This window comes from Crinia signifera, chromosome 11 (genome assembly GCF_055691185.1).
Source record: "Crinia signifera chromosome 11, ASM5569118v1, whole genome shotgun sequence".
Classification (NCBI taxonomy): domain Eukaryota; kingdom Metazoa; phylum Chordata; class Amphibia; order Anura; family Myobatrachidae; genus Crinia; species Crinia signifera.
The window spans coordinates 94,054,399-94,080,102 of NC_139227.1; the positions used below are offsets into that span (position 1 = coordinate 94,054,399).

General features: G+C 47.2%; 1 protein-coding gene across 1 annotated transcript in view; it reads left to right on the forward strand.

Moving 5' to 3' along the window:
• NAT10 (N-acetyltransferase 10) overlaps nt 1-25,704 on the forward strand; it is a 39,859-nt gene that overhangs the window by 6,626 nt on the left and 7,529 nt on the right. The window contains exons 5-22 of the mRNA XM_083163654.1: nt 492-614; nt 1,408-1,469; nt 8,208-8,322; nt 8,410-8,517; nt 10,956-11,089; nt 14,109-14,202; nt 15,553-15,651; nt 16,876-17,012; nt 18,086-18,210; nt 19,027-19,177; nt 19,748-19,844; nt 19,931-20,047; nt 20,133-20,234; nt 20,340-20,414; nt 22,430-22,546; nt 22,637-22,770; nt 22,852-22,900; nt 23,246-23,342. Coding sequence (XP_083019780.1) covers nt 492-614; nt 1,408-1,469; nt 8,208-8,322; nt 8,410-8,517; nt 10,956-11,089; nt 14,109-14,202; nt 15,553-15,651; nt 16,876-17,012; nt 18,086-18,210; nt 19,027-19,177; nt 19,748-19,844; nt 19,931-20,047; nt 20,133-20,234; nt 20,340-20,414; nt 22,430-22,546; nt 22,637-22,770; nt 22,852-22,900; nt 23,246-23,342 — 1,936 coding nt within the window. The remainder of the gene's footprint in view (nt 1-491; nt 615-1,407; nt 1,470-8,207; nt 8,323-8,409; nt 8,518-10,955; nt 11,090-14,108; nt 14,203-15,552; nt 15,652-16,875; nt 17,013-18,085; nt 18,211-19,026; nt 19,178-19,747; nt 19,845-19,930; nt 20,048-20,132; nt 20,235-20,339; nt 20,415-22,429; nt 22,547-22,636; nt 22,771-22,851; nt 22,901-23,245; nt 23,343-25,704) is intronic.

The following is a 25,704-nucleotide window of genomic DNA, read 5'->3' on the forward strand; positions in this document are numbered from 1 at the left end:
TTATGTTGTTCCTACCCCTTGGCTCCCACATCATCTTGATAGCACTGATGTGCATACGGTCACAGTACAGTGGGTAGCGCAGAACAGGTAGATGGCAGCAGTTCTACTAACCCTTGGAAAGAAACTACCAACCAATCCGCTACTGAATCATTATTCAAACACAGACTTTAATGTGGCACTTAGGAGCTGATTGGCTCCAAGATATAGTACATCTGACCCTTAGTGATATCCAGCTTCCAAATTAATACAGCATGTGGCTCAGTATAAAACACCAAGCACTTGGGCCATTAGAGCAGTATAATGTGCAGCAATCCCCTGCCTTTTACACCAGGTAAGTGCCTGTGGCATCATAATATGGCTAACAGATACTGTTCTATGTACAAGTGAGTAACATAAGCTGTAGTCTGTTCTGATTGCCTCCATTTTGCTTTTTACTGGTTTCTGTTATTGGAGTACATGTTTCTCACTATGTCCTTTTGCTACCTCTTCAGGATTTTGAGGCACTGACACCCAACTTGCTGGCACGTACAGTGGAAACCGTGGAGGGTGGTGGACTTGTGGTACTTCTCTTGCGCACAATGAGTTCCCTCAAGCAGCTGTACACGATGACCATGGTATGGTGACCACAGCCGGTGCAGACTCTGCGGCACTTCTTCGGTGTGAGGGGAGAGTGTGTTGCATATTGCCCTGTGGGTGGTGTCACAGCTAGGGTCTGATGGTGTGGAGTGATGCTGTGTGGTGCGCTGATGGAGTGATGCTGTGTGGTGCGCTGATGGAGTGATGCTGTGTGGTGCGCTGATGGAGTGATGCTGTGTGGTGCGCTGATGGAGTGATGCTGTGTGGTGCGCTGATGGAGTGATGCTGTGTGGTGCGCTGATGGAGTGATGCTGTGTGGTGCGCTGATGGAGTGATGCTGTGTGGTGCGCTGATGGAGTGATGCTGTGTGGTGCGCTGATGGAGTGATGCTGTGTGGTGCGCTGATGGAGTGATGCTGTGTGGTGCGCTGATGGAGTGATGCTGTGTGGTGCGCTGATGGAGTGATGCTGTGTGGTGCGCTGATGGAGTGATGCTGTGTGGTGCGCTGATGGAGTGATGCTGTGTGGTGCGCTGATGGAGTGATGCTGTGTGGTGCGCTGATGGAGTGATGCTGTGCGGTGCGCTGATGGAGTGATGCTGTGCGGTGCGCTGATGGTATGGTGACCACAGCCAGTGCAGTCTCTGTGACATGAGTATCTGGTTTGGGATGGAAGTGGTTTCTACACTATGACCCATTTGCCAGATCTGGTGGGCCTATGACCACACCATAAGGAAGGGGTGATTGGCTGTAATCAGCCACCTTATTGCTGCTCAGATCTGTTTTCTCCCTGCTGCATAGTTCTGACTCCCAGATGTCTCCCTTTCTCTCAGGATGTTCACTCCCGTTACAGGACGGAAGCCCACCAGGATGTGGTGGGCCGCTTCAACGAAAGGTGCTTTTTTATTTGTCTGTATTCTGATTGGGCAACCTTAACAGTTGGTTAAAACAATGGTTTCAAAGTCGCCTCCCTATGGGCCTTATTCTAGTTCACTCTTTCTGACAAAATCCTTCTTAGATGGACAAAACCATGTGCACTTAGATTTGGGTGGGGTTTTACTTCAAAGTGAGATCTATATTGCAGTGTAAAAATAAACCCGCCAGTATTTACCCTGCACAGAAACAAAATAACTCACCCAAATATAATTCTCTCTGCACATTTTACATCTGCCCCCCTGCAGTGCACATGGTTTTGTCCATCTAAGAAGGATTTTGTCAGAAAGCATGAACTAGAATAAGGCCCTATGTCCCCTTGCCGTATTTACTTCCCTAAGATACTGTTATCTTTTTTTTTTGTATCCCAATCTATTAGGGGGGACTTAAGCCGATGGTATCAATATTTACTTACTAATGCTCATAGGGAGAAATTCCTGTTGCAACATAAATGGGGGGAAATGATGCCCCTAATGTATACACCGAACATATTTAGAAACCTATTTTCTCTTTCGTCCAGTCCGGTGACACAGCTCCACAATGAAATGTAGTAGGGTCCGCCAGGAGCCAGGCACCTATGCTTCAATTCTTTGGGAGCAGGCTCCTCCCTCTGCATCCCATAATGCTTCAGTTTCGTTTTAGGTGCCCACAGGAGTGGGTGCAATGCTGAGTGGCTGCGCTGCAGCCACACTTTTTTTTTTCTTTGGATTTTTATTAGTTAGACTAGGTTTTTATTGTTTTTTAACATTAGACTTAGTGGCAGGTTTTGCCAGCGTGTGACTTCTGGCTGAAGTCAATACACGCTGAGAGCGCAGCAGGACACTGACAGAAGCGCGTCCTGTCAGTGTTCTGTGTGCAGAGGAGGGCATTCGCCAGAGGAATGCACACTCTGCACAGCGCTTACCTCCGTTCAAACGGAGGTTTGTCCTGGGCTCCGGAGGACCCCATCCAGCGCCTTGCCTAGAAGGGGATCTTGGGGACGGGTCTCTCAGCGGCCGCCATCTTTAAGAGTTTGGAAACTGAAATCCCCCAGGGGAGTTGAGGTTTCTTACAGGACGCCCAGCGTTTCTGGGCAACTCCAAGTGGTCCCTAGAGGGGGAGTTACTGGAGGGGAGAGGCATAGTGGGAGCGCCTGTGTGAGGTTTGGCGCCAAAAGACGTCAGCTACCCTCACTGGAAGGGAGACTTGGTCTCTTCCATGATTTACTGGCGCCATTTCTGTGCTTGCTGCGGAGCTGAAAGACAGAGATCCTGCTCAGAAGTCTCTCCTGACAAACGCTTCCCGCGCTGATCGCTGGCAACAGAACACACAGATAAGTACACTGGTGCATTACTCTGTGACTTTGCCTGAACGTTTAGCAGTGTTTTATTCTGATATTAACATGGCGGACAAGTGCAGTTCTGTTGCTGGGGAGGGAGCGAATGAGATGTTTTACCATTGCAAGAGATGTAATGTAAATTTATCATGTGAACAGTTGGACCAGGGGGAATTGTGCCCTTCCTGTGAAGCTGTGCCCTGTGGGTCACGGACCCAGAGTCCGGAAGGAGCTGAGCCAGCGTGGGCTGTGGCTTTGGGATGGTCTGTTAAGGCTTTAACAGAGGCTTTAAATAGGCAAAAGGGATCTTTGGTGGGATCTCCGGGACCTATTCCCTCATCTCAGGGATCTCTTACCCGTGCACAGGGAGACCCTATCTTGCTACAGGCTATGCAGGACACTGCACAGGGTGTGCATAAGATGTCTTCTCTTTTGGAGCAATTTACAAAGGTATCTGATGAGGTGATGTTTAGACAGGGGTCTTCTATGGTACCTCCATTAGCTGCTGACACAGATGATGGTGGAGTAGATGAGGATGATTTGTGTTGGTCACAGGGAGAGGAAACAGATTCTTCAGCCTCTGGTATTGAAGATTTGATTCTGGCTGTAAAACAGGCTCTGGATTTGCCTGCTGAGGAAAAGGCTGCTGCGCATTGTGTGTTTAAAAGGAGCCGTAAGGATCCAGTGTCCTTTCCCTCGGATAAAGGCATGGTTGCTTTATTAGGGGAGGCTGGCAAGTCTCCAGAAAAGAGACTGTTAATGTCAAAGAAATATGCAAACATGTACCCCATGCCTGAGGATCAGGTTAAGGTATGGGAAAAGGTTCCTCTGGTGGATTCTTCTGTGGCCAGATTATCCAAGGCTACTGCGCTGCCAGTGCAGGGTGGTGCGGCCTTTAAAGATCAAGTTGATAAGAAGGTTGAAGGCTGTCTGAAGGCAGTTTTTGAAGGTGTTGGTTTCACTATGCGCCCCATTATTGCTTCGGCCTGTGTGGCAAAAGCCATGATCAAGTGGGCAGAGACTTTGGGTAGTCATCTCCAGCATGATGCGGAAGCTTTTTCTGTGGCAAAAGTTGAGGTGTGCTGCGGAATATATATGTGAAGCTAGTGAGGAGGGTGTCAAAATGGCGTCCAAAGTATCCGTCACTTCTGTTACTGCCAGAAGAGCTCTCTGGTTAAAGGCCTGGGAGGCGGATAGTGAATCTAAAAAGTCACTGGAAACTATCCCTTTTAAAGGTGAGCTTTTATTTGGGTCGGAATTGGATGAGATCATCAAACAGGCTACTGGGGGTAAGAGTACTTTTCTTCCCACCACCTCTAAATCCTCTGGCTCTAAATTTGGAGCCTTTAAACCATCCTTTCGTCCTTCCTTTCGAGGGGGAGCAGCTGGCAGAGGTCAGTCAGGGCGTGGAAGATTCCAAGCCGGCAGAGGTAGAGCGCCCAAGTCAAAGTTTGGCGCCTTTACAAAGAAACATGCCGCCAAGGGGGAAGACAAGCCCTCTGCATGACGGGGCGGGGACTCCCTGTTCTGGGATCAGAGTAGGGGGTCGCCTCCTGCAATTTCAGGACACTTGGAGGGTAGCCATGGAAGATCCGTGGGTACTCTCCATTGTTTCAGAAGGATATCAAATAAATCTCAGGGGTCCACCCCCTCGCAGATTTCTTCCCACTCCTTTACCAAGGGCTGCGTCTCTCAGATCTTCGCTTCTGGGAGCTGCCTTATCTCTCGAGAAGAAGGGGGTAGTTATATCGGTTCCTCGAGAGGAGATCGGAAAAGGTTTTTATTCAATCCTTTTCTTAGTTCCCAAACCAGATGGGTCATTCAGGCCCATTCTAAATTTGTTTATCTTTGGGTGGATCACTTCCGCATGGAATCCCTGAGGTCGGTGCTGTTGAGCATAGAGCCAGGGGAGTTCTTGGCATCAGTGGACATTCAAGATGCTTATCTCCATCTCCCGATCCACAGAGATTTCCAGTCTTTACTCCGGTTTGCAATCGGGGGAAGACATTGACAGTTCCAAGCACTCCCGTTTGGGCTTACCACGGCCCCGAGAGTGTTCACCAAGGTGATGTCCACCATGACTGCAGGGAATAATTGTTATCCCTTACCTGGACGATCTGCTTTTCAAAGCAGAGTCGGCAGAGTTGTTACAGGTTCACCTGGAGGTGGCAACACAGTTTTTGAAAAGTCAGGGCTGGATCTTGAATCTGCCCAAGTCCCATTTGACACCAACGCAGACTTTGAAATTTTTGGGGGTGATCATAGACACACACCTTCACAGGGTCTTTCTCCCAGAATCCAAAGCTGTGGAGATTCGGCTGATGGTGTTGGAGATCCTACAAGCACCGGCTCCGTCGGTGTGGCAGGGAGTAAGGTTGCTAGGGAAGATGGTGGCAACTTTCGAAACTCTCCAGTTCGCCAGATTCTATTCCAGGATTTTCCAATGGAACATCCTATCCTGTTGGTCCGGAAATGCCAAGACGATGAAACAGGAAGTTTTATCCCTGTCACTGGAGTCCAGGGAATCTCTCCTATGGTGGACGGATGTGGAAAATTTGCAGCTGGGGAGATCTCTCAGGCCCTGGGATTGGTTGGTCTTAACGACCGACGCCAGTTTGAGGGGCTGGGGGGTAGTAGTTCTTCACCTGAGGCTTCAGGGCCTTTGGTCGAAGGAAGAGTCCAAACTGCCTATAAACATTCTGGAGCTGAGGGCAGTCTTGAACGCATTAATTCAGGCGGAGGATTTTCTGAGGAAATCCCTGCTGAGAATACAATCGGACAATGCTACGATAGTGGCTTATTTGAACCATCAAGGCGGGACACGCAGCAAGATGGCGATGGCGGAAGTTTCCAAAATCTTCAATTGGGCAGAAAACAACGTTCCAGCAGTGTCGGCGATATTTATTCCAGGCGTCAGGAATGTGGAAGCAGACTTTCTCAGCAGGGAGTCTCTTCGGGAAGGAGAATGGACTCTCCATCAAGAGGTTTTTCAGGAGATTGTGAATCGATAGGGTCTGCCAGACATAGACCTGATGGCGACAAGAATGAACCGTCAGGTTCAGAGGTTCTGCTCGCGGGTGAGTGATCCTGCAGCGTGGGCAGTAGACGCCATGACAGTTCGGTGGGACTTCCAGATGGTGTACATTTTTCCTCCATTTCCCATGTTGCCGAGAGTATTGAAGAAAATAAAGAATCAGGGAGTACGGGCAATTCTAATTGCGCCAGACTGGCCCAGGAGGTCATGGTACTCTGATGTACTGAGGTTGTCGAAGGATTCCTGGAGGCTTCCTCATCGTCAGGACCTGTTAGGCCAGGGGCCGTTTCTTCACAAGGACCCAGGTCGTCTCAATTTGACGGCGTGGCTTACGAAACCTCCTTATTGAAGAAAAAGGGGTTTTCTGATGAGGTTATCCAGACCATGCTGAGGACCCGTAAGCCGGTGTCTGCGGCAAATTACCATCGGGTCTGGAAGATATACATTAGATGGTGTGAGAGGCAGAAGCTTCACACTTCCAGATTCAAATTGTCAAGACTTTTACATTTTTTGCAGGATGGTTTTTCATCAGGTCTTAGTCTGCAATCCTTAAAGGTGCAGCTTTCGGCCTTATCTATATTCTTTCAAAAGAAAGTGGCTTTGCTACCTGAGGTTCAAACCTTTTTACAAGGGGTTGCTAGGCTTAAACCGCCTTATAGGCAGCCGGTGGCGCCTTGGGACTTATCTATGTTACAGAATCCTCCTTTTGAGCCGCTAAGATCTGCGGAGCTAAAGTATGTGACGTGGAAGCTCACTTTTTTGTTGGCAATTGCATCAGCCAGACGAGTGTCTGAGTTGGGTGCCTTGTCTTGCAAGTCACCTTTTTTTATTTTTCACGATGACAGGGCTGTGATGCGAACAGTGCCAAAATTCCTACCTAAGGTAGTGTCATCTTTTCATTTAAACCAAGACATTGTACTTCCAGGGTTTTCTCCCCCAGACGGGGTTAAAAATAGGGACAAACTGAAGAGATTGGATGTGGTTCGCGCCTTGCGAATCTACATTGAGAGGGTGAAGGACATTCGAAAATCGGATTTACTCTTAGTGCTATATGATGTGCATAAGGTTGGTTGGCCTGCTTCTAAGCAGACCATCGCTCGCTGGTTGAGATCTACTATTGCCTTTGCCTACTGTAAAGCAGGTAGACCGGTTCCGTCTCGGATAAATGCACATACCACCAGGTCGGTTGCTTCTTCCTGGGCGGTGCGCCATGGGGCTACGGCGGAGCATTTGTGTAGGGCTGCCACCTAGTCCTCTGTTCATACCTTTACCAAATTTTACAGATTTCATGAGTTCGCGTCGGACGCTTCATTCAGATGGGCAGTGATGAGAACTGGCGGTCTGAGCGTACCCTCCCAAAGGACCGGCTCGTGAACGTCCCATTGTGGAGCTGTGTCACCGGACTGGACGAAAGAGAAAAGTGTATTTTTGTAAGAACTTACCGTTCAAACCCCTTTCTCTGAGTCCAGTCCGGTGACACAGCGATCCCTCCTTTACGCTCAGTTAAGTGTACCGTTGATGTGTTGTCATGTTATGGTTCTGTTATGTTACATATAAAGTGTTCAGGCATTGTTCTGAGTTATGTATCCTAGTGTGCTCTTGAAGTTGAACTGAAGCATTATGGGATGCAGAGGGAGGAGCCTGCTCCCAAAGAATTGAAGCATAGGTGCCTGGCTCCTGGCGGACCCTACTACATCCCATTGTGGAGCTGTGTCACCGGACTGGACTCAGAGAAAGGGGTTTGAACGGTAAGTTCTTACAAAAATCCCCTTTTTGACTTTAGGTTTCAGAATTTCTGAATGTGTCAATGGGAAATGTGTTGTACATTAGTCCATAGAGCCTACTTCACACCGGAAACCTGATTCTCTGCTGTGTTGGAGGAACTGTGGAATGGTAGATGTCCTGCATGTCCAGTAATACAACCATTATGGAATGCAGTATGTCTCCTCATTTCCAGAGTGCTTGATGTACCGTTGGATCCCAGGTGTGATATCTGATAGAGATCGCCATCTCTTAGGGCACATTTTTATAGCTACGAAGGCTTCCATTGCCTATCTGTGGAAGTCAATACTACTCCTACTCTGCTACTTCTATCCATTTGAAGTGGCTCCGGTGGAGTGTATAGATAGATAGATAGATAGATAAGGTCTGGCACTCCACTGCTCACCCTAACAAAATCTGCGTCACCATCCAATGTAGACTTGAGTAGTCGTCACTTCAGGACTTTTTCTTGGGTATAAAAAAAAAAGGCTTTAATAGTATCTACCCCATTTCGGTGTGTGTGTGTGTGTGTGTGTGTGTGTGTATATCTCTCTCTAGTCATCCAGTATAATGTCTTGTAAATCTCACAGGTTCATTCTGTCCCTGTCCTCCTGTAAGAACTGTGTGGTGATCGATGACCAGCTGAACATACTGCCCGTCTCCAGCCACATTGCCAACATAGCTCCCATTCCGCCGAAGACGCAAGTACGTGAGCATCTGATTGTGTCGCTGCTGCCTGCGGGGAAGTGACCGGTAACCTCGCCTTCTAATCCCTACGGTTCTCTTTTGCAGGAAACCAATCTAAGCGCTGAAGAGCAGGAGCTGCAGGATGTGAAGCTGAGTCTGCAGGACACGCAGCCTGTGGGCGTACTGGTGGAGAACTGTAAAACCTTAGACCAGGTAACGGTCAGCGCCTATGTAGTGCCAGCATATTCTTCTGGGTGGTAACTGGCAGACGAGGCAATAAGGCCCTGTGGAGTCCTTCTCCTGCCTCCTAGAAGTAACGCACTTGCCCACATATTGCCTAGTTTCCCATCATTAATCTGGTGTCAGGATGCCATAGCACATAGTGATGCCAGTTATCAGAGGCTGCAATTCGGAGCAATCGCAGAGGTATACAGGCTATGCTTTCTTAGTGTTATGAGCCGTGCATATAATGAAAACTAATGTCACAAATGATCTGGTGTCGGTGTAACAATAACCAATCTATAGTATAATAAGTGATTCAGTGACATCACAATGCTTGGAGTGTTAGCATATAAGTCCAAGTGGGTTAATTAATATATACAGTGATTATACACTTGTTAACCCTTTCAAGTCCATCTAGTTGGGCTCAAGAGCCCTAGCGCTAGTAGCAGATCCAATGGTGAGCCACTTTAAAATAAGAACATTAACATCGTTCACCATTTAATGTAGACCATTTTTGAATAAAAAAATAAATAAAAAATTTAAATGAACTTGAATTTTGTGGCACATGTATTAATATGGTGTTTAGTGGTAAAATGTGTATTTAGTATGTATTAGTATTTGCCTTTTTTTATTACAATTCGCGTAACAATGGGTTGGGATCATTTGGTCTACAGCATGATGGTAGACAGTAATTAGGTGGAATTTGGGGTTCAGGCTTTATCTCAGGCCCTTCAGAAGGTTGCAGCTGGGATGTGTCAACTAGGTCTAACCTTTAAGACCTAAAGTTGCTGAACATGGAAGTTAAAGGGGATGATACACCCAATCAAAGCGCTACCCTTGTTAAGACACCACCGTGATATAATATGAAAAGTAATAATACTCCCCTTCCTTTAGCTTAATTTTGTGTATGACTTCTTTGTTTTCTCGGAAGGATGGTTCCTGTCGATGAACTCAGTGAGTAGTTTCCAGGTGCATATATGGGAATAGAGCAGGGGTTCCCAATCTTTTTTTAATCACGGCACCCTAGAGTATAAGAATTTTTTTCGCGGCACCCCTAGGCCAAATTTATTTTAATTAGATTGGATTTATATGCTATTCTTAGGGTCAGTTATGTGGAAAAGGGCAGGAATTGCTTCTGTTTGTACACATTTTATGATTGGCAGCCACCAGCACTGGTTTTGCTTATAAATAATTAACCATTAATAATTTTAGTTGGTCCTGGACTACCAACCCAGGGCACCCCTGCATGTGTCCCGAGGCACCCCAGGGAGCCACGGCGCACAGTTTGGGAACCACTGGAATAGAGACCAGAACACTAGTTGTATATCTATTGATGTAATTTCTCTTTCTATATTATGTTTGCGAGGTTTTGGATCAATGCGTACCTCACTTACATAATAATTAGCATGATTAATCATATAAAGGTATTCAATGTTACTAGTGGCGGCTTGTAACCAATTTTTGTGGGGGTATATCTGATCATCCTGGCTGTATTTTTCAATACCTTAATATTTTATTCTACATGGTATTTTTAACAATAAAAACGTTTTGTGAACAAGAATTTGAAAAAGATACCTTGATACGAGTCGACCCCGCCATCACATCGTGAGTACGGGTATGCCACCCATTTCGATGAAAGATACCTTTATATGATTAATCATGCTAATTATTATGTAAGTGAGGTACGCATTGATCCAAAACCTCGCAAACATAATATAGAAAGAGAAATTACATCAATAGATATACAACTAGTGTTCTTGTCTCTATTCCCATATATGCACCTGGAAACTACTCACTGAGTTCATCGACAGGAACCATCCTTCCGAGAAAACAAAGAAGTCATACACAAAATTAAGCTAAAGGAAGGGGAGTATTATTACTTTTCATATTATATCACGGTGGTGTCTTAACAAGGGTAGCGCTTTGATTGGGTGTATCATCCCCTTTAACTTCCATGTTCAGTAATTAGGTGGACACCATTAGGTCGACATGGTTCTAGGTCGAAAGGACATTAGTTTGACAATGTCTAGGTTGACAGTGAAACGGTCGACATGGGGTTTTTCCACTGTTTTTTTTTTTTTTTTTTACCTGAATGTCAACACAGTCGACATGGACACAGTTTAAAGTGCTTCGCTCGCTATGCGTCGGGCACGGTGCCTCACTACGCTCGGCACACTATCTTATTCTCCTGCCACGCCCTAGTGGATGGTAGGGCATGAAATACTGCCTGTCGGCACATGTCTGCTCAAAAAACAGTCAACCTAATGACCTGTCGACCATCATGCTGTAGACCAAGTGACTGCATCCCGTAACAATTGGCCTTTGTCATATAGTACATAATAACCTATATATTTGGGGTATGCTATATTGTTTTTACTTGCTTCGCGTGTTTTATGTTAATGTTTTTGTGACTTTCTTCCACCCCATAGGCGAAGGCCTTGCTAAAATTTATTGAAGCTGTATCTGAGAAGACTCTTCGTAGCACAGTGACCCTGACAGCAGCTCGTGGTCGTGGGAAATCAGCCGCTCTTGGGCTGGCGATAGCTGGCGCTGTGGCATTTGGGTACGTCCTATATTACTACTTTATGCTAATTTGACTGCGCCTATAGGACCAATGACTGCGCCTGGAAGTGGAATCCCGTGCCGCTCATTGATAATAAAGGGTTGAACTGGATATTTTGGCTATTATAGAGTCATGGTGCAATGAAAATGATGACTAGGACATAGCTATACCAGGATATACTTAATTTAGGAAGGACAGAATGAGCAGAATCGGAGGAGAGGTAGCAATGTATATGGGGAAAAAAAATGCATAAAGACTACCTTAATACAATGTATTGAAGAAAGAACTGAGGCCCTTTTGGTGACCATAGAAACAGTCGAGAAGGTGATTCTTCTTCATATAGGGATGATCTACGGACCACCGGGTCAGGAAGAGGAACTTGACAAGAGACTATTGCAGGACATCAATAAAATGGCATTAAAAGGAGAGGTGATAATCTTGGGAGACTTTAATCTACCTGATGTAAACTGGGAGCTGCCTGTTGCAAGTTCCACCAGAAGTAGGGACATGCTGAATTCCTTGCAAGGAGCATCCCTCCAGCAATTAGTGAGGGAGCCCACTCATAAGGACGCAATATTAGACTTAATAATTACAAACTGTGATATCTGAAGGAAATGTGGGTGAAAACCTGGGATCCAGTGACCATCAAGCCGTATGGTTCAGTAGAAAGAAAGGGTACTTGTGTAGTTTCACAGCGCCGCCGCCATGCGCACAGTCTGTCTCAGAAACTTGGCAGCTTGCCAGACGCTCTGTTTAACTGTGCGCGTGCCGCTCTAGCTGTTCTCAGCGCGTGGCTGCTTTCCATATGTAAGCTATGTTATCAGCGTAGCGCCGGGTGGCAGCAGCGCGCTGACAGGTCACTGTGGTACTTGTAGTTCCACAGTGAAATAGGCAGTCCTGCACACCGCTGACAACGGGGGCATGTAAAGTGGACCCCCGGCACACCGCTAAAGTGCTGGGGCTTCTAAACTAGGCACACCGCTATCAAAGGGGGTGTCCCACATGTAGACGCTAAAATTTAGGCGCTAAAGCGTCTGAATGCAGACTCCCTGCAAGCCGCTAAGAAGGGGGTATCTAAATTTAGACGCTAAAGCATCTAAATTTAGTTGGGTCTAGGGGTACACCATTGAACCTGTTCACAATGACACTAGTCGACGCAACAGCTGTCGACCTTGTAAATTCCACTATCCATGCCGTAGCGTGGCACGCGCAGCGGTAAGCGTCCTACGACCTTTTTATACCCCCACTATCCACGTTGGCGTGGAGATGATTTTATATAGTGTGGCGAGTGCAGCGAGCCACCGAGCCCGAAGCGTGGCGTGCGGACGCGGATTACCTGTGAAGTAATCCGCGGGGCTCGCCCACACTTTGGGCTCGCTGCGCTCGCCGCACTATATAAAATGAACTCCACGCCGACGTGGATAGTGGGGGTATGAAAAGGTCGTAGGACACGTACCGCCGCCGCTCACCACGCTTCGGGTTGGCGTGGATAGTGGAATTTACAAGGTTGACAGCTGTTGTGTCGACTAGTGTCATTGTGAACAGGTTTAATGGTGTACCCCTAGACCCAACTAAATTTAGATGCTTTAGCGTCTAAATTTAGATGTGCCGGGGTGTCTAGTTTGGAAGCCCCGTACGTTAGCGCTGTACCGGGGTGTCCAGTTTACATGCCCCCGTTGTCAGCGGTGCGCAGGACTGCCTATTTCACTGTGGATCTACAAGTACCAGTGACCTCTCAGTGCTGGGCAGCACGCGCTGCTGCTGCCCGGCGCTACGCTGATCACGTAGCTTACATATGGAAAGCAGCCACGCGCTGCGCTGAGAACAGCTAGAGCGGCATGCGCACAGTTAAACACAGAGTCTGGCAAGCTGCCAAGTTTCTGAGACAGACTGCACGCGGCGGCGCCGTGAAACTACACAAGTACCAAAGAAAGTAATAATGCCACTGTATAGGTCATTGGTACGACCTTATCTAGAGTACTGTGTGCAGTTCTGGAGGCCATATATCCAGAAGGATATAAATACATTAGAGACTTCACAAAGAAGGGCAACTAAAATGGTGCATGGCCTACATCACAAAACGTACCAGGAAAGACTAAAAGATCTTAATATGTATACTTTAGAGCAGAGAAGGGAAAGGGGGGACATGATAGAAACTTTCAAATAAATATATGAAGGGGATAACAAGGTACAGGTGGGAGACATTATTCACAGGAAGAGGAGCAACAGAACACGAGGACATGCACTGACACTAGAGGGAGGAAGATTCAGGGGAAATGTGAGGAAGAATTACTTCACAGAAAGGGTAGTAGATAAGTGGAATAGCCTCCCAACAGAGGTGGTAGAGGCAAATACAGTAGTACAATTTAAACATTCTTGGGATAGGCATATTGATATCCTTACAAAGAAATCAGAATCAAATAGGGTTTGAGGTAACATGTTTAAAAAAGGGAAAGACTAGATGGGCCAAATGGTTCTTATCTGCCAGGAAATTATATGTTTCAGATGGTTAGATACAGAGACCGCTGCATCTGTATCCGGAAAGGGTGGAAATACGTAAAAATGTTGCACTTTTTTATTTATTTTTTTCATCACCATTCTAGTTCTGGTTGGGATATTAATTCAGCTCTCAGATTTTAATAGTGATTTAAAAATGGGGCTTTTACTAAGATTGGGTCTTGCAGTGGGGCGGTGATATGTATGAAAGTGTCTGACAACTATTCTATATCTGGCAATATAAGTTGTAGTGGGGATCTTTTAGTGTTTCCTGTTCAGTAATGGTTTCTCGGGCCCCAGCATAATGACACCATGGGAGAGCTGCTGTAGGTGTGTATTACCCCGTGCCTAGCATATGCCACCCTTCCCGCACATCCACTCTGATCATACAGACTGTATGTGAATGATCCTAAATGTTAATGTTCTCTGCCTCCAGTATTCGCAGGGGATAATGAAGTCCTTCTTCTTTTCGATCTGATATTCGAGTATATTAACCACCACTGACCATGTATTCTTCTTCCAGGTACTCAAATATTTTTGTCACCTCTCCGAGCCCTGATAACCTGCACACCCTGTTTGAGTTCATCTTTAAGGGGTTTGACGCGCTGCAGTACCAGGTGAGATTCCACCCCATTAAATTATACCTCATGGGATACGATGAGGCAGCTTATGTTATGTACATTACTGCAAGCTGTTGTCCTCTTATCAGCCCTTTTTATAGTCATTACTGACAGGGAGTAGAAGTGTTCCACCTACGGATGTGTCATTATACATTGGGGTTTCGCCATTGTTCTCCTCTCTGCTGCATCGCAGCCAACACTTCATGTAGAACTCCATTGCTGGATGACCCTGATCCGCTAGGCGTGCGGCACTTGTGTGCGACAGAAGGGCTAGGATGCAGCTTTCTCACGCTAGTTCCGTTGTACCTCTGTGCGTGTGGTTAATGTTGTGGCCTGCGGCGCCTCTAGTGCACAGGGACTGGAGATTCGCTGCATTTGTTGTGTTAGGCGTCTCACTCTGCATAGCAGATAGATGGTAATTGTATGAGGACACATCTGTGCTTCATCTGTGGCTCTGCGTGCGGTTAATGTTGTGGCCCGTGGCGCCATTAGTGCACATAGACTGGAGATTTGTGGTGTCTGTTGTGTTGTGGACTCATCTGTTACTCTGTGCGTGCGGTTAATGTTGTGGCCTGCGGCGCCTCTAGTACACAGGGACTGGGGATTAGCTGCATCTGTTGTGTTGGGCATCGCATTGGCAAATAGATGGTAGTTATATGAGGACACATCTGTATGACGTCCTATGTATAACTTGTCAGTTGTGAGTCTATTTGCACACTGTGGAAGTCCATTGTTGCAGGGTCACTACTGTTGGCACTATGACCAAATAAAATAGTTTACCCAAAAGGAGAGGACGATGTCTCCGATCTCTTGTGTAGCCTCATAGTAAGTCATGTCTATACGACCTCGCCCTCCTCAAGACACTAAGAGATACATTTACTAAAGCTTCTAAAATTGATAAGTTGTCATGTTGCCCATAGCAACCAATCCTTTTCTAAGATGCAATAGCGAAATTATGGCTAGAATCATCCGTGACTCTGTGCGTCCCGGTTCCAACCCAGGAAATTGCTTGAGTTGGATTGCTGAGAGGCTCGACCTGGAATTTTTGCCAGGACACATTTCCACTAGCAAAAATCCCGAGTCGATGATCATCCCCTCGCAAAAAAAAAAACCCTGGTTATATTTGCTAGTGGAAAAGGGGTATTACTGACTCCTGAATCCAGCCACCAGTAGGTTCAGAAATCTCAAACTGCTTCATCAAAACGTTTAGTGGTTCCTTCTGTCTTTGGGTGATGCATGTTGCTGTTGTCGCCCATGGTTCCACCGTGGCATTACAGCGTTTCCTGCAGTGATCTGTACATATGTCCACAAGAGCTTCTTCCGTTACCACTCTGTCCCCTGTTGCAGGAGCATCTGGACTATGAGATTATCCAGTCTCTGAACCCTGAGTTTGAGAAAGCAGTTGTCCGAGTGAATGTGTTCAAGGAGCACAGGCAAACCATCCAGGTGAGTCCTTTCCCAGAGATCAGTGATCCCCAGAGATCCCTACTCATGGCGACACCATGAGGTCAAACCCAGGGTTTTCAACAATGGTAATATGTCAATTGTAATCCTGTAAACTGTCGGCTTTGCAACTTCCAGCGAGATTCTTTACCGTCATGTTTGAACAAGCTGCTCATCAAGGGCCAGATATACGAAGCCTTGAAACATAACGAAGTGGAGAGTCCTAAACTACCAAGCAATCTGCTGTCATCTTTCAAACCCAGCCTGTAGTATGGCAGCTGTTTGGATGGTACATGATCCCTTCTCCCCCTCTCCCCTTCTCCCCCTCTCCCCTTCTTCACTTTTCAAGGCCTAGTACATCTCGCCCTAAGAACTAGTGGCGCAAATGTATATATTATGATGCGGGGTGCGGCACTCAGCTCCATAGAGTCCCGCATCCTATGTTACACTTCCCAAGCTGTGACGCCACCAGTGCAAGTAACATCGTTTCTGGGAGTGCCGGACTCTGGGACTAAATACATATAAATAATTTTTTAGTGCAATACATTTTTAATTTTTTTCCGATCGAACTCTGGATTGTAGGTGAGATCACGTTCCACAGGTGGTGGTTCACAAGACCGCAATCGTACAGCATAAGAAAGAAATAAGGAGGAGTCTGTTCCATTCTCATGTTCTCCTGGTCTCTTTTCGTGGATCTCCTTGGACACAGTCAGCCCGCTAGGCCACGCCCCTAAGCGTTTTGTCACAATGGACTTTCTCAGAGGGCGCACCAACAGTCCCGGTTTTACAGCTGTTCAGGCTGAGGCATAGGTGACTGCGATTGTACCTCAGTCAGTTTGATTATACCACCTGTGTATTAACTGAGAGCCATAATACCTGGACTATTGATGTGCCCTGAGGACAAACTTTCTATGGACGCATTGCCGAAAACAATACATTCTTTACGTGCTGGGAAGTTCTTTTGGGAAGTACAATTCTGCAGGTTATAGGGTAGGAGGTGGTGGGGACCAACTGTGAGCTTCGTCGTAAGAGGAATGCGCGGTTGGCGATCTGACCGCCAGACCCCCGCTGAATGAGCCCGGCTCCATCTGTAGATAGTGCAATCCCTAATAAGAGCATGTCACACTTAGAGAAACAACTTTGTGTTGTATTTCCATCATCATTTCCTTTATTCCATTAGATGCATCGTTTTGCTATGATGACTAATAACTGCTTGTTCCTGTGTAGTATATCCATCCGGGTGACGCGGTGAAGTTAGGACAGGCCGAACTGGTGGTGATAGATGAAGCCGCAGCAATTCCTCTGCCTCTTGTGAAGAGTCTTATGGGCCCCTATCTGGTATTTATGGCATCCACCATTAATGGGTGAGTTGGATGGCAAATAGCATGGTGGAGGGGGTTGATTGGGACATACCGTACCATGAGTTGGTTGCAACATAAACTACCTTTTAAAAGTTTGGGGTCACCTAGACAATTTCATGTTTTCCATGAAAACTGACTTGTGTCTATCAAATAAGTTGCAAAATAGAACATATAGTCAAGACATTGGCAAGGTTAGATATGATTTGTATTTAAAATGATAATTTTGTCCTTCAAACTTTGCTTTAGTCAGAGAATGCTCATTTAGCAGCAATTGCAGCATTGCAAACCTTTGGCATTCCAGCTGTTCACCCCACGTTTCCTGAACTGGACTTGGATTGGCTTGATGGGCACTTCTTGCGTACCATACGGTCAAGCTGCTCCCACAACAGCTCAGTGTGGTTGAGATCTGGCGTTTTGCAGGTACCATTTAATGAAGCTGCCAGTTGAGGACCTGTGAAGCATCTATTTCTCAAACTAGACTAATGTACTTGTCTCCTTGCTCACTTGTCCCTCCCACTTCGTTTTACTCTGGTTAGAGTCTGTTTGTGCTGTTCTCTGAAGGGAGTAGTACACATTGTAGGAAATGTTCAGTTTCTTGGCAATTTCTCACATGGAATAGCCTTCAGTTTGAAGAACAAGGATAGACAGTCAAGTTTCACATGAAAGTTCTCTTTTACTGGTTATTTTGAGAATATAATCGAACCCACAAATGTGATGCTGCAGATTCTCTGCTAGCTCAAAGCTAGGCCGCTTTTATAGCTTCTCTAACTAGCAAACCCATTTTCCGCAGTCCTAACGTAATTGCACAAGGGTTTTCTAGACATCCATTAGTCTTATAACGCAATTAGCAAACACAATGTACCATTAGAACACTGGAGTCATGGTTTCTTAAAATGGGCCTCTATACACATGTAGATATTCTTTTAAACAATAGATGTTTGCAGCTCGTATTTCAGAAATAAGGACATTTCTAAGTGACCCCAAACTTTTGAATGGTAGTGCAGCATGGGTGTGTGGTGGGTGTTTGGGTTCTGCTAACTAAAGCAGCTGTATCTGAAACTGCGCTTATTTGTTAGGTACGAGGGAACTGGACGCTCTCTGTCTCTCAAACTCATCCAACAACTGCGGCAGCAGAGTGCAGACAGTCAGGTGTCCATAACGGCTGAGAACAAGTCCACCAGTGCCCAGCGGCTGGCGTCAGGTGGGTATTACCATAACAAGCAGGTATTGCTTGGCGAACTCACTCTGGATGCCGTAGACCAAGCATGTCCAAACTATGGCCCTCCAGCTGTTGTGAAACTACAAGTCCCATCATGCTTTGCCACCGACTTACTACTAGGGAGTGCTCAAACTACGTCAAGGCATGCTGGGATGTGTTTCACAGCAGATGGAGGGCCACAGTTTGGACATGCCTGCTGTAGGTCCTTTGGCTTCCCACATGAAGATCAGTAACTATTCTTGCCGAACTTACACACGATTTGAGGCAAAGACCATCTATTCAAAAATAGACGAAAATCTGGTTTGTCTAAAAGTGAAATTATAATCAAATTCGCTACAACATTAATACTTGTATTGCTTTAGCATTATTCCACTTTTCTGAAATGATTAAAAGCTCTCGGACGCCCCTCTTTACTATATGGTTGCCACCAAGTATGCAGATTGCAGGATGGGGAGCACTAGAACATTGTCTGATGGCTGGATGAGTATTTCTGCTGCACAATAACCCCTTAGTGCTGCCGTTAGCGCACCTGTTACCTGCACAAGTAGATGCGGCTGATTTGGGAGATGAAGCCAAATACACTGAATGCAGCCTAAAAAGTGACTCGGAAGCAATACTAAGGAGACCAGGGGTGACAGCCTTCATATTGCTGACCTGTTTAATGGGGTCTCTTTAAGACTTGTCTATTTCTGTGTGTAAGCCATCCTGCAATTATTACCCCCTTTTTAAAAGCGTCCCGCTCCCCCTTTCCTGGTATGTTCCCATTGGCTCATGAGCGCACTCACTACTCCCTTACAGCCCGGACACTACATGAAGTCTACCTGCAGGAGTCTATACGTTACGCTCCCGGGGACCCTGTGGAGAAGTGGCTGAACGACCTGCTGTGTTTGGACTGTCTGAACATCAGCAGAATGATTTACGGTTGTCCTATCCCCCAGACGTGTGACCTGTATCCTTCTCATTGGCTCCTGCTGTATGTGGGAGGTCTAGATGCTGCTGGAGGCATCACAATAGGCTCCGGCTCCGTTGTTTCTGCATTCTGGAGGCCTGCTTATCATTGTGTTATTACTGAGCACTATGCACGATTAGCTGGCCCGTGGTCTAGACTCTTGCACAGATGTCTGACTGTAGACTTGGCCTTCCTATGGGGTATCAGGCTTACAGAAGATGGTTGGTACTTTATCTCTCTCCGTTCTCAGTAGATGGACCCCTATATGTTGTACCAGTGGCTGTTCTGGAATGCTGGGAATTGTAGTACAGGAGAAGCTGTAGACCAGAACATTGTAGATATGTCCACATACACCTAAAACCGCACTACATGTGCCCTAGCCGCGCCATCGTACTGAGAGGACGAAGCCCAGATGGAGGTGGTACAACCCTGCGCGTGTGTGTTATTGGTTAACATTCCGTGTTCCTGGGGATACCACTGCCTCCCTGCATATACTACCAGGAACATTGAGGGAGTTTAGGATATAGTAGATTGTTTCCCAGGTTCTCCTAAACCTTCAGCAACCAACAGATACTATGTAAACCGGGACACCCTGTTCTGCTACCACAAGGCCTCCGAATCCTTCCTGCAGAGATTAATGGCCCTCTACGTCGCCTCTCACTACAAGGTATGATTATATATTACAGATGCAGCATGTGCGCAGCTCACTGTAGGAGTGGGGTACGCCATTAATGCTTTGTATTGTCCCTACAGAATTCTCCAAACGATCTCCAGCTGCTGTCGGATGCTCCTGCCCATCACATTTTCTGCCTCATTCCCCCTGTTCCTCCCACCCAGAATTCCCTGCCTGAAGTCCTGGCTGTTATACAGGTAGGTGCAGGGTACAGACCACCTGACCAGACCAGGGCACATACAGAGGAGAGACCCTGCAGCTAACGCTTGGTGCTTATTGCAGGTCTGTCTGGAGGGAGAGATTTCGCGTCAGTCCATCATGAGCAGTCTGTCTCGTGGGAAGAAAGCATCTGGGGATCTCATTCCATGGACTGTTTCTGAGCAGGTCGGTACGCCACCTGACCTCTATCCTGGGGCGGACTAGGGGGAGGGTGGATAAGAAAGGCTGGAGAAAAAAATTGTAGCTAACAAACTTCTTTCCCGTCTTCAGTTTCAGGATCCAGATTTCGGCAGTCTGTCTGGGGGGAGAATTGTACGAATTGCTGTCCACCCGGACTACCAAGGGGTAATTATTGTCGATTACTTCCTAGATCACTGTGGGACATGGCACTGCGCAGAGTAAGTCCTGGCGCTTGGAGCATAGAGATGAGCAGTCTCCTCCTGACGTATGACCATACCTCTTGGCATAGTAATCTGGGGACACTTGCTTACCATGAAGGGTTAGGGAGGATTGAAGAGCCTTCATTTAATGGGTATTAATCAAATCATCTCCCCTAGAACCTCCATCCTTGGCCCCCCCTGAGACCCTCAGACCTTGGAACCAGAAATAATGGCTGCAGGAGTGGGGTAGCTCCCTGTGCATAGGATTTAAGTCTGGGCCGGCAGTGCTTCATGGTGGAGGTAGAGGCAGAGGGGGGTACCGGAGGTGACCAGATGGGGGCGGGATGAGGTGACTGTCTGGCAGCATGACGGGGGGACCTTCTTCTCTCACGTCGGGCTGAGAAGCAATGCCAGTAAGGAGCGGCCCTGATGGGCACATGCGGCAAAGCTCATAGATATAAAATATATTGTATATATGCTATGTTGGGGTTCTAGGAGGACGCTGCACCCTGCTCTCAGCACAGCATTGAAACTTCTATCCCTACCGACAGTGTAGGGATCACTGCTGGTGAATTGATGCAAAGTGCATGCAATTTATTCACAGTGAGGGGAGAACTTGTCTGCTAGTGCTGGCCGCTGATGCCGATGGGACCTTATTGGGGGTGCGCATGGATACCTGATCACCCTGCCCGCAGGAACACTGACATATCATCACTAAATCTGGGAGTAGCTCTAAGGCTAAGCCTGGTGGGAAGACAAATTGTGTATGTAGCCGGAGTTAGGGCCCACACACAACCATGGCACCTGGAGCAAGCTCATGTCACGTCCTCCCCATGGCATTTTAGTGCCACTTCCACATAATGCTCCCAGTAGTGTCGCTCGCTTATAATGCTCCCAGTAGGGCCTCACACGTTATGCTCTAAATAATACAAACTGCCCGCTCCGGCCTCAGCAGACCCCGGTGCTGTCAACAGTACTTGCGCTGCTTATATGCAGAATGCCCACCATAGTAGTGTATAGTAGAATGTCCACAGTTGCCGACAGTAGAAGCGCTGCTTATATAGAACGTCCATGGTTGCCGACAGTAGAAGCGCTGCTTATATAGAACGCCCACGGTTGCCGGCAGTAGAAGCGCTGCTTATATAGAATGCCCACGGTTGCTGACAGTAGAAGCGCTGCTTATATAGAACGCCCACATTCAGCAGGACTTGGAAATTACTGGATGCTTGGTTTCTAAAACCGGGACCCTGGCATTAAACTGACTTAGCCAAACAGCCACTCAGGTTGTGCCCTGATTATCTGTTGCAGTAGTGTATCCTAATTGTTACATATATTTGTTTAAATGAAAGTGTAGCGATTAGGTTTTTATGTTAGCTGTTGAATTACCATCTGCTATTCAGTGATTTTATACTGGGAGACCATCAGTACTATATACTGTTATTACATTTATGACCCCACTCTGTATATTGCTTTGGATATAAAAGTATATATCCAAATATAAGTCTGACTTTTATAAATGCGGGCTTCTGGCTGAAGATAGCTGCCTGGCCCCGGCACACCACCAACTGCCCAAAATCCCATGGCGATGCCCATGAAACGCTGGGTGTTACCATGGGTGACACCCGATTCTGCCGGCCCACATCAGTCCGTGCTAATTTTTTTTTTTATGTAACTTAAAAAAAAATATTCAATTGTCGGTTATGAGCCGTCCGTCGGCTCACTTATGGGGCACATGTCTGTGATCGGCAGCCATCAGCACTGGTTTTGGTGCAGGACTGATGCAGCACCCCTGGGTGTCTGGGCACACAGTTTGGGAACCACTAGTCTAATGCTGATTGGGGAATGTGATGCCTTTTCTATGCAGCCTTACCCTTCAATTTGAAAGCGGAGTAGTGATGGGAACCACAAAAAAACAAAGCTACCTCGGTCTTGATTGATTTGCATTCTAGCTAACGGGAGATATATTTCCTGTTCTTTCAGATGGGCTATGGCAGCCGAGCTTTGGAGTTGCTGCAGATGTATTATGAAGGGCACTTTTCCAGTCTGGAGGAGAATGCGGCAAACGATCCCCAAGAGATCACCCCTATAACCAGCGAGGTCAGAATCCTGTTACTAATGGTCTAGATTCTAGTTCTCTCCTCATTGTGGTGTAAAATGCCCCCTCTCCCTGTCTCCTGCTCCCCTCAGGCCGTCAGCCTTCTAGAAGAAACTGTGACCCCGCGTAAGAATCTGCCGCCCCTACTCCTACGGCTCGGTGAAAGACCCGCTGAGAAGTTGGATTATCTCGGCGTGTCATACGGCTTAACTCCAAAACTACTGAAGTTAGTGGCAGTGCCCGTTACATAGGAGGGATTCCATTGGACATGTATGAGCCAAGATTCTAACGCATTTTGTCTTGTCAGGTTTTGGAAGCGAGCTGGGTTTATTCCTGTGTACCTGCGGCAAACACCGGTACGTGTCCCCTGTTAGCGGGTTTAATCTGAGCGGGAATTGCAGTAGATCCATATGCTGGGAACAGGACTCTGCATATTGGTCTTGCCTACGAGACTGAGCCGTGCCCTCCAATCCTGGCTGCCAACATTTGTCCAACAAAAATCCACTAAGCCCCCTCTCAGCTTCTTGTCCCCTAATATAACCATTTGTGGTTTGCAGGCTTTGTTTTATCCTTTAAATAATTTGCTAGTTTACTAGATTGGGCAAATTTATGGTAACCCACCAATTCCAACTGAACATCGTCTCTTCTATTTCCATCATCGCCTTTCTGGCAATTCCTAACCTCTTCCTGTCTTACCTCAGAATGACCTCACGGGGGAGCACTCCTGTATTATGTTGAAGAGTCTGCACGATGATCTGGAGTCTGAGCAGGAGCCATGGCTGACTGCGTTTTGGAAAGGTGGGTGGTGGGCTGGTATGGGATTATTGGATAGACCGCAACTAGGTCGACATGGGGTTTTTCTCTTTCAATGGTCCTGGTGACACAGCTCAACACTGGGATGTAGGAGGGTCCGAAGGAGCCAGGCACCTATCCTAAAGTTTTAGAGGGTAGGCTCCTCCCCTACTGCATCCCTGGACTCTTCAGTTCGTGTTAGGTGCCCACTGGAGTGGGTGCTATTCTAAAGGGCTGCAGGAGCAGCCGAAGAATTAGAGTAGTTAGGGGATTTTTATTATTTTATTAACTTTTACCCTAGCTAGGTAGGCACAGTGTGAGGATTCTCATAGTGAATCCTCACACTGCTTGCGCAGCAGGAGCTGACAGAAGCGCGTCCTGTCAGCTCACTGTGCACAGGGGAGACACTGTCTGGTCTCCCTGTGCAGCGCTTATAGCCTTTTCTAAAAGGCTGCCTGGGCTCCGGAGTACCCTGAAACCGGCTCCACGCTTAGGTGGGGATCATGGGGGACAGGCGCTCCGTGATGGCGGCGGCCATTTTATGCGGAGCTTACACGCTGAGCTCCTAGATGAGAGGACAGCAGCGTTGTGACAGGCATGTTCCAAGTGATCCCCATTTGAGGGGGAGACACTGGAACTAGGAAATCCTACCTAAGGAGCGGCTTGCTGGGGGTGGTTGGCGCCAAAAGGTCACGGACCCCGCAGCAGCAGGGACCTGTGGTCTCTTCCTTCACTCTGACTTTGGCGCCTTTCAGAACGCTTGCAGCGGAGCTGAGCTGGCTTACTGATCCTGGCAGAGTGACTTGGATTTCCTGGGCATCGCTTCCCCGCAGTTGAAACCAACAGACAGATAAGTGATTGGGTGCATTGCCTCTGTATAAACGCTTGTACATTGTTTGCACTGTGTATACTGATAGATATACATTTATCACTTGCGTCATGTCTGAGCATCAGGCTGTGGTTTTGGGGGAGGGAGCCCTTAATGCACTGAGCGCGTGCAATGTTTGCACACAAAAATTTGTCCCTGAGCAGATGGCCAAGGGGGGCTTATGTATTACTTGCGCTGATGTGAGACCCATGGGCAGTGATCCCCATAGGGCAGAGCATATGGAACCTGCGTGGGCCAGGGCCCTAGGCAGGTCAGTAAACGCTTTGGTGCAGCTTTTGGACAGGCAGAGTGATGGGCTGGTAGAATCACAGAGACCTATGCCATCATCTCAGCAGTCGTCTGGCTCCTTGCCTCTTACCCAGGCAGATCCTGCACTTATCCAGGTGATGCAGGATACTGCAAAAGGGATTAACAGGTTCAGTGAAATGCTGGACAAAATGGATGATGTGGCAGGGACCCCTAGAAGGTCTTATGCCTTAACTACTGTGGTAGATGAAGAGGAAGGAGAGTATACTGACATCCCCTGGGATCAGGGTGATGATTTGGAAGAGAACTCTGCTGCTGGTATAGAGGATCTCATTATAGCTGTGAAGCAGGCTTTAAAGCTGACTGTGGAGGATAAGACTCCTGTTAAAGGTGTTTTTAAGCGACAGCGGAAGGAGGCTGTTACTTTTCCTTCAGATGAGGGGTTACAGGAATTGTTAGAAGGGGCTTGGAAAACTCCTGATAAGAGGCTTCAGATGCCTAAGCGATTCCTTAGTCTGTACCCCATGCCAGAGTCTCATGCGGAGCTCTGGGAAAAGGTCCCAGTTGTGGACGCTTCAGTGGCACGTTTGTCCAAGGCTACTGTATTACCAGTACAGGGCGGTGCAGCTTTTAAAGATTCTGTGGATAAGAAGCTGGAGGGAAACCTCAAGGCTATCTTTGAAGGGGTGGGGTTTACCTTACGACCCCTTATTGCTTCAGCCTGGGTTTCTAAGGCCATGATAGAGTGGGCTGGTGAATTATGCACCATGCTGCAGGCTGACCCGGGTGCATTACTGCTGGCAGAAAAGATTAAGGCAGCAGCAGAATATGCAGTTGAAGCAGAGGAGGAAGCTATTAAAATGGCAACCAGAGTGTCCACAGTCTCCATTAATGCCAGGAGAGTGCTTTGGCTAAAAGCCTGGGAAGCAGACAATGAGTCCAAGAAGGCTCTGGAAACATTAGCCTTCAAAGGAAAGGTACTCTTTGGTACCGAATTAGAGGAGATTATAAAACAGGCCACAGGCGGCAAAAGTACATTCCTGCCGGCCTCCTCAGCAAAGCAGACGTCCAGATTTTCTGCTTTTAAGCCGTCCTTTCGGCCCTCCCCTAGAGGTGGTGCGTCCTTTCGAGGACAGTCTTTCAGGGGAAGGTTTCAGCCCTCTAGAGGCAAGACACAAAAGTCAAAATTTGGCTCTTTTCACAAGAAGCCTGCCAATAAAGGAGAGGATAAAC